The following is a 14,385-nucleotide window of genomic DNA, read 5'->3' on the forward strand; positions in this document are numbered from 1 at the left end:
GCGTTTGCTCGCATTAGATCTGATAGCGTTGTAAACTCCTAACCCGACTTTTCACTGGTAATGAAACCTATCGGAAAAATTGCATTTATGTACTAACCGGAAAAAGTGCAATTAACTGTGAAACAGGGTTGATATTATGTAAAGCGCTCGACTTCTGCCAAGCGAGATCGCGCTGGGAAAATAGAGAAAAGGTAGTCCACGAGCCGCACAGAAAACAGCGAGCCTCGCATGTTTTCTGTACTTGGTCCATGTGCTCGAGCAGGGCTATCCACCGGAAAAGGCATGACTATGCATGCCTTCCACTAATGAAATCAAGCAGATTCTAACAGGCAAGCCCACAAGCCAAACACAAACACTGACGTGACGTGGATGGGGCTCCGAGCCCTTTTTAATTACAAAAGCGCCTCGCTTAGCAAAACGCATGCGCAAGCGCATGCGACGCAGGCTCGACCCTAAAAAGCAGTGGTGTAGCCAACAGCTTGGGATTTTAGAGCCGAGAGTCATTGGCTTTTCCAGTTCTTGTTTAGTTCTTGAGCTGATCTGTAAAACGCCCTTAGACAGTGTCTCCAGTATGTAAAATAAAGCACTATCTTGGTAATATTTCAAAGCAACGCACGTCATTTATTTTTAAAGCCAAATATTTAATACTTTGCAGCACTAATTTACAGAACACTGAGCCCTGACAGGTTTAGCAAGTGGCCAAAAAAATGCATCGTTCTCTGCCTATGTACTCAAGTAAAATGTACAAATCCTCACCTACAGCTTTTCATCACTCTTGTCTTAACGATACCTGAAAGCTCACTCACTCCTTAATGAGCATCTGGTACCAGGTAGGTATGGGTGGCCGCATCTGTTCTGCATTTGGTACCAATACATTCATCCATGTCAACAATTGCAGTGCTAATGTTTCTCGGAAAAGGGCAAGGGCTAGGCAGCTGCTGCGTTGCACATACAATTTTACAGCAGGCTAACAAGGACATTCAATAGATTTAAAATGATCAGAAATAGTATAACATAATCTAGATTTGAAAAACAAATCATGAACCTGTAACATTCAGGTTGTCCTGTGAAGTGCATTTCATCTACCAGCGCTTTTGACAATTACACTGTAATCTTCATAGTCTATAGATATGCTGTAGGCGCTCTGAGACCATTCTACATTGTTTTCAATATAATAAGCTGCGGATTCATGAAATAGGAACCCAGAAGATGCATCACTGTCACAGCTCTATTGCATTTATGTTTAGTGCATTTCAAGACCTTAGGACTTCAACTTTATTGACATCTTTATTAACACACACATACTAGATTACGAAGGTCGTACCAATTTACGAAGAGATACTCTTCAGTTTCATACTACATGATAAATGTGTGTTATTTTGCTACAATAATTGCTTGTGTTGTTTGGTGTTATTCTGAAGGCCTCCAAAATGTACGCTACTATAGTAGCCACAAGGAATAAATGTGTAAATTAATTTTTGTTGCCGCAAACTGGTAAACTCTACCACAGCAAGGTATTTAACAAGATAGCATACGTGTACAATATGTAAATGATGCTAAACAGCCCCTTCTTGCTAATTAGCATAACCACGCACATTCAGTAATCAAACATAAATTTAGACGAGGATTTTGTTCCATTTCAAGCTGCAACACCAAAATTTTATTACCAATATACAATATGTATACCTCACACATAGGGCAGGCCATACATTGGATGGTATTTTTCGAATGCGACTCATTACTCTGGTCCCACCATTACGTCGCCCTTTTTCTGCTGGATGAACATCACTCCGAAGAGAACTCTAAATGCCATAGTAATATCTTTAAAAGTAATTGGAAGGTGATTTCGGAAGAAACTCTATCTCAGGCCTTAAAGGAATGTACCTGGACAAACCATGATAATGCAGACTTAGCGGCATCTGAATTTTTGTCTTGGCCTACATCAGCCTTAGACATTGTTGCACCCATTAGGGAGAGTCACGCGTGAAGCAAGTTGCCAACTTCTTCATGGTTTTTTGAGAAGCTTAGCCTGTTAAGATAGGCTTGTTGGCGCCAAGAAAGGACTTGGTGAAAAAGTATGATCTGCAGAGAAAAGATCTGTATAGGACCTTCATGAAAGATCATAAAGCAGCCATTAAAGAAGAGAAAGCTAGCTTTTGAACTAAGAAAGTTGAGTTATCCAAGTCATCAGGACAGCTTTTCAAATGGATCAATCTGCTCTCTACGGTCGCTACACTCGCCAATCCAGAAAGTACCAAAGAATTCTGTAATAGTCTGGTGAGCTTTTTCCAAACCAAAATTTTAAATATATATTGGGAACTTGACTCCCTTAAGACAGGCTCCTGTATCTCTACTTATGAGCGCTCGCAGGGGGAGGGTAGCTTACCAGAATCTAGAGAATGTAGTGCCAATCAGAAAATGGGACTCCCTAGTTTCTCTTGCTTGACCACTGAGCAAGTGGAGCTTTATCTTCTTAGTGTGAAGTCAGGCTCTCCTTCTGAATCTGGTCCCCCTATGATCCTGCAGCTGCTAGCTAAGACAGTCGCTCCTCAGCTTGAAACCACTATCAAAAAAGCTAATAGCTCAGGAACCTTTCTTGAACTGTGGAAAAGAGCTACTGATAATCCTCTTCTACAAAATCCTGACTTGGATCCCAGAGGTTTGAAAAACTATAGACTCATCTCTCTACTGGTTACTCCATCTCAAATATTTGAGAAGCACCTTAACTCACAACTGGTGACATATTTGGAGGAGCACAAATTGCTGGATCCCTCTCAATTTGGTTTCAGAACCAAACAAGGGACAGAAACTGCTCTGGTTTCAGCTGTTGATACATCCGTTCCAGCGTTGATGCAGGGCAGGAGGTGGTATTGATCCTTTTGGCTCTATCTGCAGTTTTGGGTACCATTTCTCCTGCCCTGTTGGCTGATGGTCTGCGGAATCTGGGGCTTTCAGGATCAGCTTTAGATCTCTTAACGTCCTTTTTGGAGGATAGGTCACAGACAGTTGCTATGAACCAATTTAGTTCTGATCCCATCATTCTGCCATGTGGGGTGCCTCAGGGCCCCCTCCCTGAGCCCAACTCTTTTTAATCTCTATGTCTTACACTGGCTAAGCTGATATGGTCCTTTGCGCTGCAGGCTCTATCCTATGCCAATGACAAACAAAAAATGGTGTCTATCACTAAGGATACAGAGACCATTGCTGGCAATTTTAAGAAATGTATGCAGGCAGTAGCCACATGGATGGGTAGTAGCTATCTCAGACTGAATGGGGACAAGAATGAGATCATGATTTTTGACAAACAACCATCCATTTGGAATAATTCCTGGTGACCAGGCATACTAGTTGCACTGCCCATTCCAGCAGACTCCACCAAAAATCTGAGAGTACTAATGGATACTAAGTTATCATTGGACCTTCAGGTCAATCGTACCATATGCACTTGTATTTGGATTATTAGGACCTTGAGGAATGTGTTCCCTTATATCCCTCAAAAAAGCATGCAAGCAGGTAGTTCTTGCTTTGATTTCTTCTAGACTTGACTGATGCAATGCACTTTATTTAGGGATCACTAACTCAGCAATAGCTAAGTTAAAGTCAGTACAGAATGCTGCCGCAAGACTGATTCTTGAAATTCCTAAACATCAATCAGTATTGATGGGTATCTCCAAATTGCATTGGCTGTTGGTGAACAAATCCATTTACCTTTAAGGTTGTATACACTGTTCATAGGGAGGTTCAAAATAAAAGTCCCAGAGGACTGACAATGATGTTCTAGAGATGTATCCCCTCTAGAGCTTCGGTCTGCCACTTACAATCTTGCAGTCATTCCTAAATTTAGGAAGATCAGGTGGGGAGGTTGAACCTTCTCTGTGGTCGCAGCAAAACTGTGGAACTTCCTCCCATGAGTTATCAGTGACTTGCAAGAACACAATAGCTTTAGAAAAGCGTTGAAGACCTAGCCTTACTCCCTTTAACTAATGAATAGCAGTTCTCCTTATCTTATATGATTTTTTTTCTCTTTTTGTCTTTTCTTTCGGAGCTCTCCTCTTTTAGCACCTTGTGGTAGATGTGAGCGTTGTAAATCTCTGTCATTTCATTCCAATTCCCTTTTTGTTTTCATATACAATGATGCAATATGACAGTAATTTGTAAAATTGTTCATGGGAATTGTAATTATTATGACCACAATTTTGTGTACGATTTACACTCCTGGGGACAGTGGTGTATGCTGGCCTGTATCAGAAAGGAATATGATATAAGTTAGACACATTAATTAAAGTATTCATCGCTACTATATAGATAATAATACTACATCAAGCCAAAGCAATAATTAACATTTAAACATGGGGATGAAAAATGTTCTACTACTGTTTTTCATTTTATTCATCTCTTCCATCATTAGATATCGACAAGGATAACCTATTTCCACAACAGATATCTAGGTAGTACTTAACATAGAAACAACAGTGATTCCCTACAATTTATTTGGTAATTTTCATTATTTCCTAATAGTTTTGTCATATCTATCACACCTGTACTGTTTCATCAGTCCTTAATCAAAGTGTCACGATCTCTGGCTTTGAAAATATGTCAAGAATACAAACTGCAACCAAACAGTGTTTTCAGTAATTGGACGGCTGTTTTATGTATCCATTAGTTTGTCTTTACAACTATAGTTGAGGGTCAAGTTCAAAGAAACATAGGGTGCATGTGAAACAAACGTAGCTGTTGACGGAGAAGTGCAACACTCAGTGCGAAGTAACGAGCAATAACAATTGCTTTCACAGAGCAGTCTACCAATGCAAACAGTGGTAGAACACAATGAACAGGGGTTATGTTTTAACATCCAATTAGTACTAAATCCCTGTTTTGCACTCTCTGTTGCTCAGTCCGAAAGCAGGTTGTGGTGGATGTTGCAACCATTAAGCAAGCGTCAATGGCCCTCTTCTGGGCCAGAGCGAGAGGTAGACAGATTGGGATGAGTTAAACACAGCCTTGGTTGTTTATATCTGCACTGTAAATTCTTTCGTTATTGTCAACCCTTCACATTGTGTTTATCAACATGCTTTGAGGATATGTTATCAGCAACAATAATAAAGAGGAAACAACCTATTCATAAAGAGAATATTATTCATTTGTACTAAGAAGAGTGTGTGTTTCTACTTTGCATTTTCAGCTGACCTTCCACCTCTTTAGGTTTTAAAAATACATCTTGGAAGAGCTGAAAATTACTTTTGCTCAAACTGGATGTAGAAATGACTTCAAGCTACCTAGGCACAGTTTCAATAAACTCAAAATAGAAAACAAAACAAAAATTAAGATATCACATGGAATGATTCCACATCTGGCATTGGAGACATTAATAAAAATGATGTAGGTAGAGCAAACATGAGCCGAAAAGCAGCATGTTTCTTTGACTTTCAAGTAAAAGAGTGACATCCGTCAGTCTAGAGTTAGGGTTCATGCCGCTTGCCAGCTTCTTGTGTGAATAGTCCTTTCTCTCTCATAAACATCCTCTGAAGATGCAGCAGACATCCGAGTATTATGTACAGCCAATTTTTGGAAAACCTTTCAAACTTTCTCAACCTCAATAAACAGTAAAACAAATCTCCTTTGCTTACAGAATACGTCAAACACGGAGTTCAAAATAATTTTGCCCACAATGGTGATGCAAAGCAGCCCCTTCCCTAAACTGAAGGTTTCTGTTACAGAAGCACAGTGTGTCAACATTTTACAGCAGCCCTTGGAACTTAATCCGAATACCCTGGCTGATACCAGCAGAGAAGGCAATGACACAAGTTGGCTTTAGAATGTAAAATTGTAGTTGGTATATGCGTTCTATGTAGTTTGACCTGTACATCTCGAAAGAAGAAGAAGCAAATGTAAAAACTGGCACAGAGTGATCTGGGGGAAATCTAAAAAACAGGATTCAGAAGCTTAAATATTTCTAGGCGCTGATGGTGAGAATGATGGATGCCTGTTCCTTCCAGACAATGTATGAGAAAGTCTTTCACATTACTGTCACTGAGTATCCAAAGAACATCTCTAAAAAGAAAAGCAGGGCTTAGGCGGGTCCCCCTGATCCAGTTGCTACAACCGAGTTGATGTTACTCTTTTCAAGCCTCTTCGCTGAGCCAGGCTGGATGACAGCACAGGTTCCAGCTTAGGTGCCTGGGGTGTGCAGTTCAGGGCATAATAGGTTGCTGCCATTGCACCCTGTGAAAGAAGTGCAAAAACAATTTGTTAAGAATGTGTGATCAACTACACCCATGAACACATTTTTAATTCATGAAGTACAATGGCAAAAAAGATTGATTAAAAATACTTGAATTCTTGAACTTTGTGAACTCAGGCACTCATTACGAGGCTGGGGATCATAAGACCGCCAGCCTCGCGATGGCGGTCGGACCGCTGTAGACAAGGCGGTCCAACCGCCCCATTATGACCCTGGCGGATCCGCCATGGTCATACTACCAACACCACCAGCCTGCAGGCAGCCTGCAGCCTGGCAGTCCGACGGTTATAATCCGTCAGAGCAGTGCTGCAAGCAGCGCTGCCCTGGGGATTACGAGTCCCCATCCGCCAGCCTTTCCATGGTGGTAAACACCTCCATGGAATGGCTGGTGGAATGGGGGTGTCGGGGGATGTCAAGGGCCCCCATGCACAGCCCCATCGCGCATTTCACTGCCCGAATTACGGGCAGTGAAATGCACAATGGGTGCTGCTGCACCCGGAGCACCTCAACATTGCCGTCTGCTCGATTACGAGCCGGCTTCAATGTTGTGGTGAGTTTTTCGCTGGGCAATTTGAAATTCCTAATAGAGCAGCAATCATACTGCTAGCACTGGCTTTAAAAAAGACCGCCAAAGTCGTAATGAGGGCCATAGTCTTTAGCATCACCAACTTAAGCAGTCATTAACTTATAAAGTATGTTTCTTTGAAATACAGACTATACAAATGAATACATATGATTAGTGGACCCTAACTTATGTCGCTGTGGTGTTTCTGTGAAGCCAGAACAACAATGCTGTTTTCTCAATGTGAGCTGGCAGCAGCCAACATTAGCATGTCTTCCCCACTATCCAGCTCTGGCAGCTCACCTTTTCAAAAACATGGTGAATACCCAGACTAAGTACATTTGCTTGGGTTCAAGGCTACCGTTGACAGCACCCAGGTTAGTTTTGAAAGCTTCTGAAAAGGGTTTTCATCCGCTTACAGTAATTTGGCCATGTTCAAAGAGGTCAGCTTAGACTACCTGCTCCTTCAGAGATCACTCCTAAAATGCCGGAACATTAGTTTCCTGTATTAGCTAATCCTGCTTTGCCTTCCTTGGTAGGTTTCCTGAGTCTCCTCGATGGAAATACATTGTATAATTGAAGTCATTACCAGCATGTAAATGCCATGCCTCACAATATAGGCAGTACAGTAAGATGACAGACAAATCTTCTGCAGAAGGATTTTGACCTTTTGTCTGTGGTGCCCATCATACAAACCCTCCATAGGTCAGAAAACGTCTATATTTTGGCCACACAATCCCTAATCTCCAAAACTCCAGTTTTTCTCATTGCAAATACTTTCAAATGTATTTTCACTCATTCTTTCGTGGCATCCCTTTGGATCCCAACATACTGATCACCAGGGGTAAAATACAGCACATCTACCTGGTCTTTAAGAGATGATCAATGGAGACTGCATTGGTCCCAGAATGTGACAGCATGGGTCCATGTGCCAGAGAACATTATAGCGAGGAAGCTTCCATCCACCGGTGAGTAAGCCCACCAAATGGCAACTGCCCCATTACAGAAGTCTAGGCAGTGATAGGCCAGAAACTCTCAGCTTTAGCATGTGACAGAGCCTAGTTTGCAAGAGAAAGTCACCATGCGCAACAGATAGACCCCCTTAACAGTGGGCTTAATTCATATAATAATTACACAAAATTAGAGGAAATTTAGGCAACATTGTGCATAATTACATGAAATACATCTCACTCAGTTGAAAAATTAGCTGATTGGTCAATTTGTGTAAAAACTAAAATAAAAAATGTAATATCAAGTTGACTTCTGGCTGCTTGTCTTCAAAACACTGGCACTCATGTTTGTATTTGTAGTTTGTGTCCTCAAAAACTACTTCAATGGTCAGCTCGAATCTAGTGGAAATGTTTATTGAAAGCCCGTGTTAAAGGAACTGCCACTTGCATTCAAAACACTACTGTTCACATTCTGATTTGTAGTTCCACGCTTAAAAATTACCTGCAAAGTCGGCTCAGGCAACAAATCTACCTGAAATGCTGCTTACATTGCAAAATTGCCAAAGTGGTATCACGTAGATAACAATTTCTAAAAAAACGATGTGGTGTGGTGTAAAGGCATGAACTTGGTAATTTCATGTAAATTTCATAATGCAAATTTCCCAAAGATACACCACTTACTTCAGGATAATTAAAAAATGTGTGAACAAGCCTATTCACATCCTACTCACAATGCTGTCTCCACAGATTTATTTGACATTGCAGAGCCATGTCTGTGTGTGCATGCAATATCCACATGTAAACCATCTTTTCGCTGGTCCGATTGTGGAAAGTGTACGTAAGGAGATTGAGATCTGCTATCCTAAAAGGTGTCTCAGGAGACACCAGTCATCCAGAGGGTAGGATAAGAAAGGTCTCCTCTAGTGGGGTAACACCACATGCCTCCCTCTTCCTCGCTCAGTGGAGAGATGTTAGCCCAGGTTTCATACGGAGCATCCGGCGAATTCGGCTCCAAAGACATGAACCCAATTTTATCTGCTCTTTTTTCCTGCCTACCATCTTGCAAATATATTACTTTGAGGTGTGCCCTCTCCACCTGAGCTTCATCATAGATCAACAAGATCCACTACCCACCTTAGATGGCAACATCGCAGTGGGAGTTGTCCCCATGTAAGGGTTGCCAAGAAGGGACATATTTCTACTAAGTAAAGTTCTCTTCTTCATCTGGCAGTGCCTCCCAGACTGCAGATAAGGTGGTATATATTTACATTATTTATGCAGCATATCCTTCTTTATTAAAACGTTTTCTCCCTTGTTGCATGTTAGCATGTTTCTATCTATCTACCATGAGAGAGTATGTGTAAGAGCACATTTCCTTAAGATAAGCAAGGAGCAAGTTAAACTGTGTAATTGGTCCATGGCTAGCTGAGCAACACAGGGTCAATAATGGTTATGTAAAAATGTCCGATGTTAAAATACTTTCAGCTCTGCGCCATTTTACTGCGCAAAATATCCATTTTAGGTATCCATATTTGTTGGTAATGTATTCGGTTTCTTTCTATGTTTTTTGTATTGTTTTGGAATTGGTGTGATCTCTGAAGCACAGGGGTCTCCAGCCTTTTCTGGTCTGAGAGCTATTTCTAGTCATACAAAAGCATACTGAGCGATGTCTGATATATGAATGTTAGACAAGGGTACATGAAGTCCACATAAATTAAAAAACATCCCTATAGTATCTTATGCCTGCAGATAGCATTAATGCTGTATGTATGATGGAAGCATGCATGCCATATACCACACTTGCCTTGACAATCCAATCATTACAACGCATGCGTCTTTACCACACATTCCTTTAAAATGAAAACTTTTATCATGCATATGCCTTTACCACGCATGGGTTTTCAATGAACATTTTGTTTTAAAGGCATGTATGGTAAAGGCAAATGCATGTTAAAAATATAAGAGTATTACCTACTGGAAATCAGCAGTAGGTAGTTATTAGTTGTAGTTAGTACCATAGTTCCATAGGAAAGTGTTTTTTCACTTGCCTATATCTTTGGCACTATTCCACGAATCTTCACAAAATTTTCGAAACAAAAGTATACAGTGATTCTTTTTGCGCATGGGAAGTTTCGGGGTGATTGGTCAAGCGGGAACTGAGAAAAAGGGGGCTCTAAAAACATTGTGTTTCCCATATTAATTCCCTTAGAAACCTGTCAACACGTCAACAGCCCGAACCACTGGACGGAATTACACGAAATTTGGCAGAAGGCTAGCTATTGGTACGCATATCGTGCTTTTTTGTTATTTGGTGTAAATCTGTTCAGTTGTTTAGGAAGTATTTAAGAGCAAATACATTTGTATATCTCTAGCTGTGAATATTTTACAAAATTTGTGAATTTTCATGAATACACATGTGAAAACAAGCGCTGCAAGTGGCTGACTGCAACATGACTAGAAAGTTGCAACCGCCATTTTATTTCACGGGACACTGTCCCCGGGGATGAAAATTCAAATTGAAAGTGGCATAAGGGGCCAGGGTGAAGGCACCCTGACCCCAGGGGTTGTGAAATACGTGTGTTGAGGGGAAAATTATAGGTTTAATATAATTTTCTATCATAGCGCATGATATTCACAAAAATCCATGAATTTCTGCAAATTTCATTAATTAATATTCATGATTATGGAAAAAGTTGAAAGAAAAACCACAGACTCATTCATACACTAATTGATTCACTCATACATGCACTCAGAGGCTCTGATGCCCACTCTCACACCCACTCAGACACTCATGCACCTACTTAGACCCACTCATGGACTCACACACGCTCTTTCAGACCCACTCAGACCCTCATGCACCCACTCAGACATCCACTGACGGAGACAGGCCCTGTGGCCAACCTGCGCTGTGCACGGCCAAATGCTATGAATGGCATGGGGTTGGGTGGTTATAGGAGCTTGGCTGCAAGGCCAGGCCTTGAGCCCAACCCCTGCTGCGTTGGCTTTAGGTTAAAAAAACATAGCAATTCACTGGAAAAAACAAGGGTTACAGAGACGCTATAGTTAGGTTTTGGATTTACTTGTAAAAAACCATAGAAATTCTGCAGTTATAGTTATAGTTCTTTCATCTAACTATAACTCACGCCCTAAGGTAACTATTACTCGCGCCTTTGCCATGCACAGCTAATTACTCCACATATTATGTCATTGATGAGATCTTGTATGGCATTTTTGACCTCACTGCAACATTTGCAATAACATTATTGATATGAAAACTGCGTGGCAAGGGTGCGAGTTATAGTTACTTTACGATGAGAGTTATAGTTACTTGAAAGAACTCTAACTATAACTGCTGAATTGTTATTGTTTTGTACGAGTAAATTCAGAACTTAACTATAAAGTCCCTGTAACCTTTGTTTTTTTTCAGTGAATATATATATATATATATATATATATATATATATATATATATATATATATATTGTCTCTACCCAAGGAGCCTGCTTCACTCTGTAATTTGTTCTTCGAGCAATCCCAGGAAATGGCACAAATCCGGTAAAATAATTTATTGTTTCATAACAATGAAAGTGGAAAGTGCGCGGTGCCACCAGAAAAAATGGCCTACACATTTCGGCAGAAGCCCAGAAGCCTTCGACTTCGATATGTATATATATATATATATATATATATATATATATATATATATATATATATATATATATATAGTTGTAGTTGGGAAATAGAATATAAAAAAAGAAATTCACAAAAAAAACCAAATGTACAGGGACGTTATAGTTAGTTCAGATTTATGCACATAAACCGTAGAAATTCAGCAGTTATAGTTATGTCAAGAAACTATAACTCGTTCCCTAAGGTAACTCTACCTTGCACCCAGGCTATGCAAGTTTTTTCATCAATAACAAATGTTTCAGTGATACTATCAATGATGTAGTAGAACATGTCATGGTGAGGGCAGGAATTATAGTTACCTTAGGGCACGAGTTGAAGGGCCAGATGTATGGCAGCCATTTCCCAGTCACTAATGGCCCATCGGCCCATTTGCCATCGGGAAATGGCTTTTCCCCACATTCAGTCCTATTCTGTGAGTCAGTAACCTATTACTGACTCGCAGAATAGGTTAGCGAGCCGCTATGAGGAAGAGGTGTGCCAAAGGCATCCCTTCATCAGAGTGAGTCACAGGGGAATGTAAGATACTTTTGCGACTGTGAATACGGTTGCAAAACAATTGCAGTTACCACAATTTCAAGTTGGTGGTAACCCATTCGTAAATAGAAGCAAAAATATTTTTTCAGAGCAGCTAGTGATCACATGGATCACTTCTCACTATCAAAAAATGAAAGGAAAACTTAATTTTTTTTGTTTGAAATACATCCAATTTTCCTGTAAGGAAAACAGGTTAAAAAAACTGCTTTATTTAAAAAGCAGTTACAGACGTGGTGGACTGCTGTCCCCAGCACGTCAGCATCCCTGTTAGTGTGACCATTCTCAATGGAGTCTCAAATTGCGACCTACCTCATGAATATTGATGAGGTAGGTCTTTGCGACCTCATTGGGAATCGCTAAATGTGTCTGAGATAATTTGTACATTTAAATGGTCATACATCTGGCCCATAGTTTCGTGAGATAACAATAACTATAAATTATGAATTTCCTGAATTTCCATGGTTATGTCTATGTAAAATCTGAACCTAACTATAACGTCCATGTATGCTTTGGTTTTAAGTGAATTTCTACGTTTTTTAAAAATTCCATTTCCTAACCTGTAACCTTTGTTTTTCAGTGAAAAAAAAATTATATATATATATATATATATATCAACACTTATTACTCACCTGCAATATCCTTAAAACTTTTACAACGCATATGCTTTTACCATCCATGCCCTAACAATGAAATTTGTGATAAAGGCATGCATCGCAAAGGCATATTCATTGTAACATTTCGCGTGATAAATAAGCATGTGTTGTGAAGGCATGCAAGGTAAAAGCATGGGTGGTTCTGACCCAGTTGCAATTAGTTTTTCCCATTAATGCTACATGAGCTCTAGGGCAAATGTTAAGGTCAGGGGTACCCAAGGATGAGTGTTTTTCCCTTGTTTATGAATCATACTGAGAGGTTAGAGATTTAATATGGACTTGTGTTCCTATTTTGATGCAATACTTTCATTTTGTGAATTAGGACACAACGGACTACTAGCAATAATTCATTTTGAGAGGCGTATGCAGACTTTATAGCTATTTACAAGTAAACATCAATAGTCAGTGATCAGTACACAATACGACAGCAAGATAATAATGGCATATAAATTAATGTAGGAAATTATTATTTTAGGAAGCTAGCCACTCCTCAAACAAAGGAAGAAAGAAATAAAGAAAGACAGAAAGCAATGAAGAGTGGAAGAGAAAGGAAGAAGAGGAAGAAATGAAGAAAAGGGAAGGAGATGGAGAAATAAAAGGAAATATGAAGAAGAAAATGAGGAAGGACACAAGAGACAATGACAGAAAGAAAGTAAGGATAGGAACAAAGAGAGGAAGAAGGAAAGGAAGGGAGAGACAGAAAAAACCAGAGTGAGAGAAAGAAAAAAAGCTACAAAAGAGAAAAGCAGTAAGAATGGAGAGTAAATGAGAGCTAGAAATGATGGAAGAGAGAGAAAGGTGGGGAGAGCATGAAAGAGGGAACGGGAAACAAGAAGTGAGAGTGAAAGAGAAAAAAGTAAAGAAACAAAGAAGAGGACAAGAAAAGCAAAAATGAATGAGAGTACACAAACATTGGAAAAGACAGGATAATTAATAAAGAGCAAGAATAACAAAGAGAAAAAGAAAAGAAGAAGCTAAACAAAGGAGAAACAAAAAATGAACATAAAATGGTAGAAAGGAAGAAAAATAGGTAGAAAAAGAAGACTAAGAGAGGCAACAAACATGTCAGAAAGAAAAAAGAGAAGGAAAGAGAAAATTAGAGCAAGTAGATGACAAACCGAGAAACAAAGAGGAAAAAGTAGAGTAAGAAAAAAACAACCTGAATCAAAGAAAAAATGGGAAAGTAGGCAAGGAGAGAAGTGAGGAGGGAACAAACGAGGGGAAGACAAAAGAAATTAAAGAAAGATATGATGGAAAGGGGAGAACCCGAAAAGAAGGGTAAAACAAAAAGTGAAAGGAAGACAACAAAACAATGAAAAAGAAAGACAGGAGCAAAAATCAAAGGATACAAAGAAGAGAAGTTGTGAATGAAAGAAAAAAGAAAGGAAGAGAAAGAAAACAAATGGAGACAGGAGAGTAAAGGGAAGCAGAAGAGACAAGAAGGAACTAATGCACTATAGAAAGATGGACTGACCAAAGTGAGAAAAAGAAACCAAGCTGCACAAAAAGGAAACAAAGAAGTAGAAAAGAAAGAAAATGAAAAAAAAAGAGAAAGAAAAACAAAGGAAGATTTTTTCAAAAGAGTGTGGGCTAACACGTAACCCACATTTTAAACTTCTAAGGCCCCACAGAAAGCGATGCACTATGTTTAACGTGCTGCGTTAGCATTTGGGCAATTTGCTTATTGCAAAACCAGCTGACAGGTAATTTTCATGTGCACTGTACTCAGATGTAGCCTGAGAGCCATTGGTAGCT

General features: G+C 39.7%; 1 protein-coding gene across 1 annotated transcript in view; it reads right to left on the minus strand.

Moving 5' to 3' along the window:
- Nucleotides 1-597: 597 nt before the first annotated feature.
- RPS6KA2 (ribosomal protein S6 kinase A2) overlaps nucleotides 598-14,385 on the minus strand; it is a 1,517,835-nt gene continuing 1,504,047 nt past the window's right edge. The window contains exon 21 of the mRNA XM_069234488.1: nucleotides 598-6,222. Coding sequence (XP_069090589.1) covers nucleotides 6,097-6,222 — 126 coding nt within the window. The 3' untranslated portion in view covers nucleotides 598-6,096. The remainder of the gene's footprint in view (nucleotides 6,223-14,385) is intronic.

This window comes from Pleurodeles waltl, chromosome 5 (genome assembly GCF_031143425.1).
Source record: "Pleurodeles waltl isolate 20211129_DDA chromosome 5, aPleWal1.hap1.20221129, whole genome shotgun sequence".
NCBI classification, from domain to species: Eukaryota; Metazoa; Chordata; class Amphibia; order Caudata; family Salamandridae; genus Pleurodeles; species Pleurodeles waltl.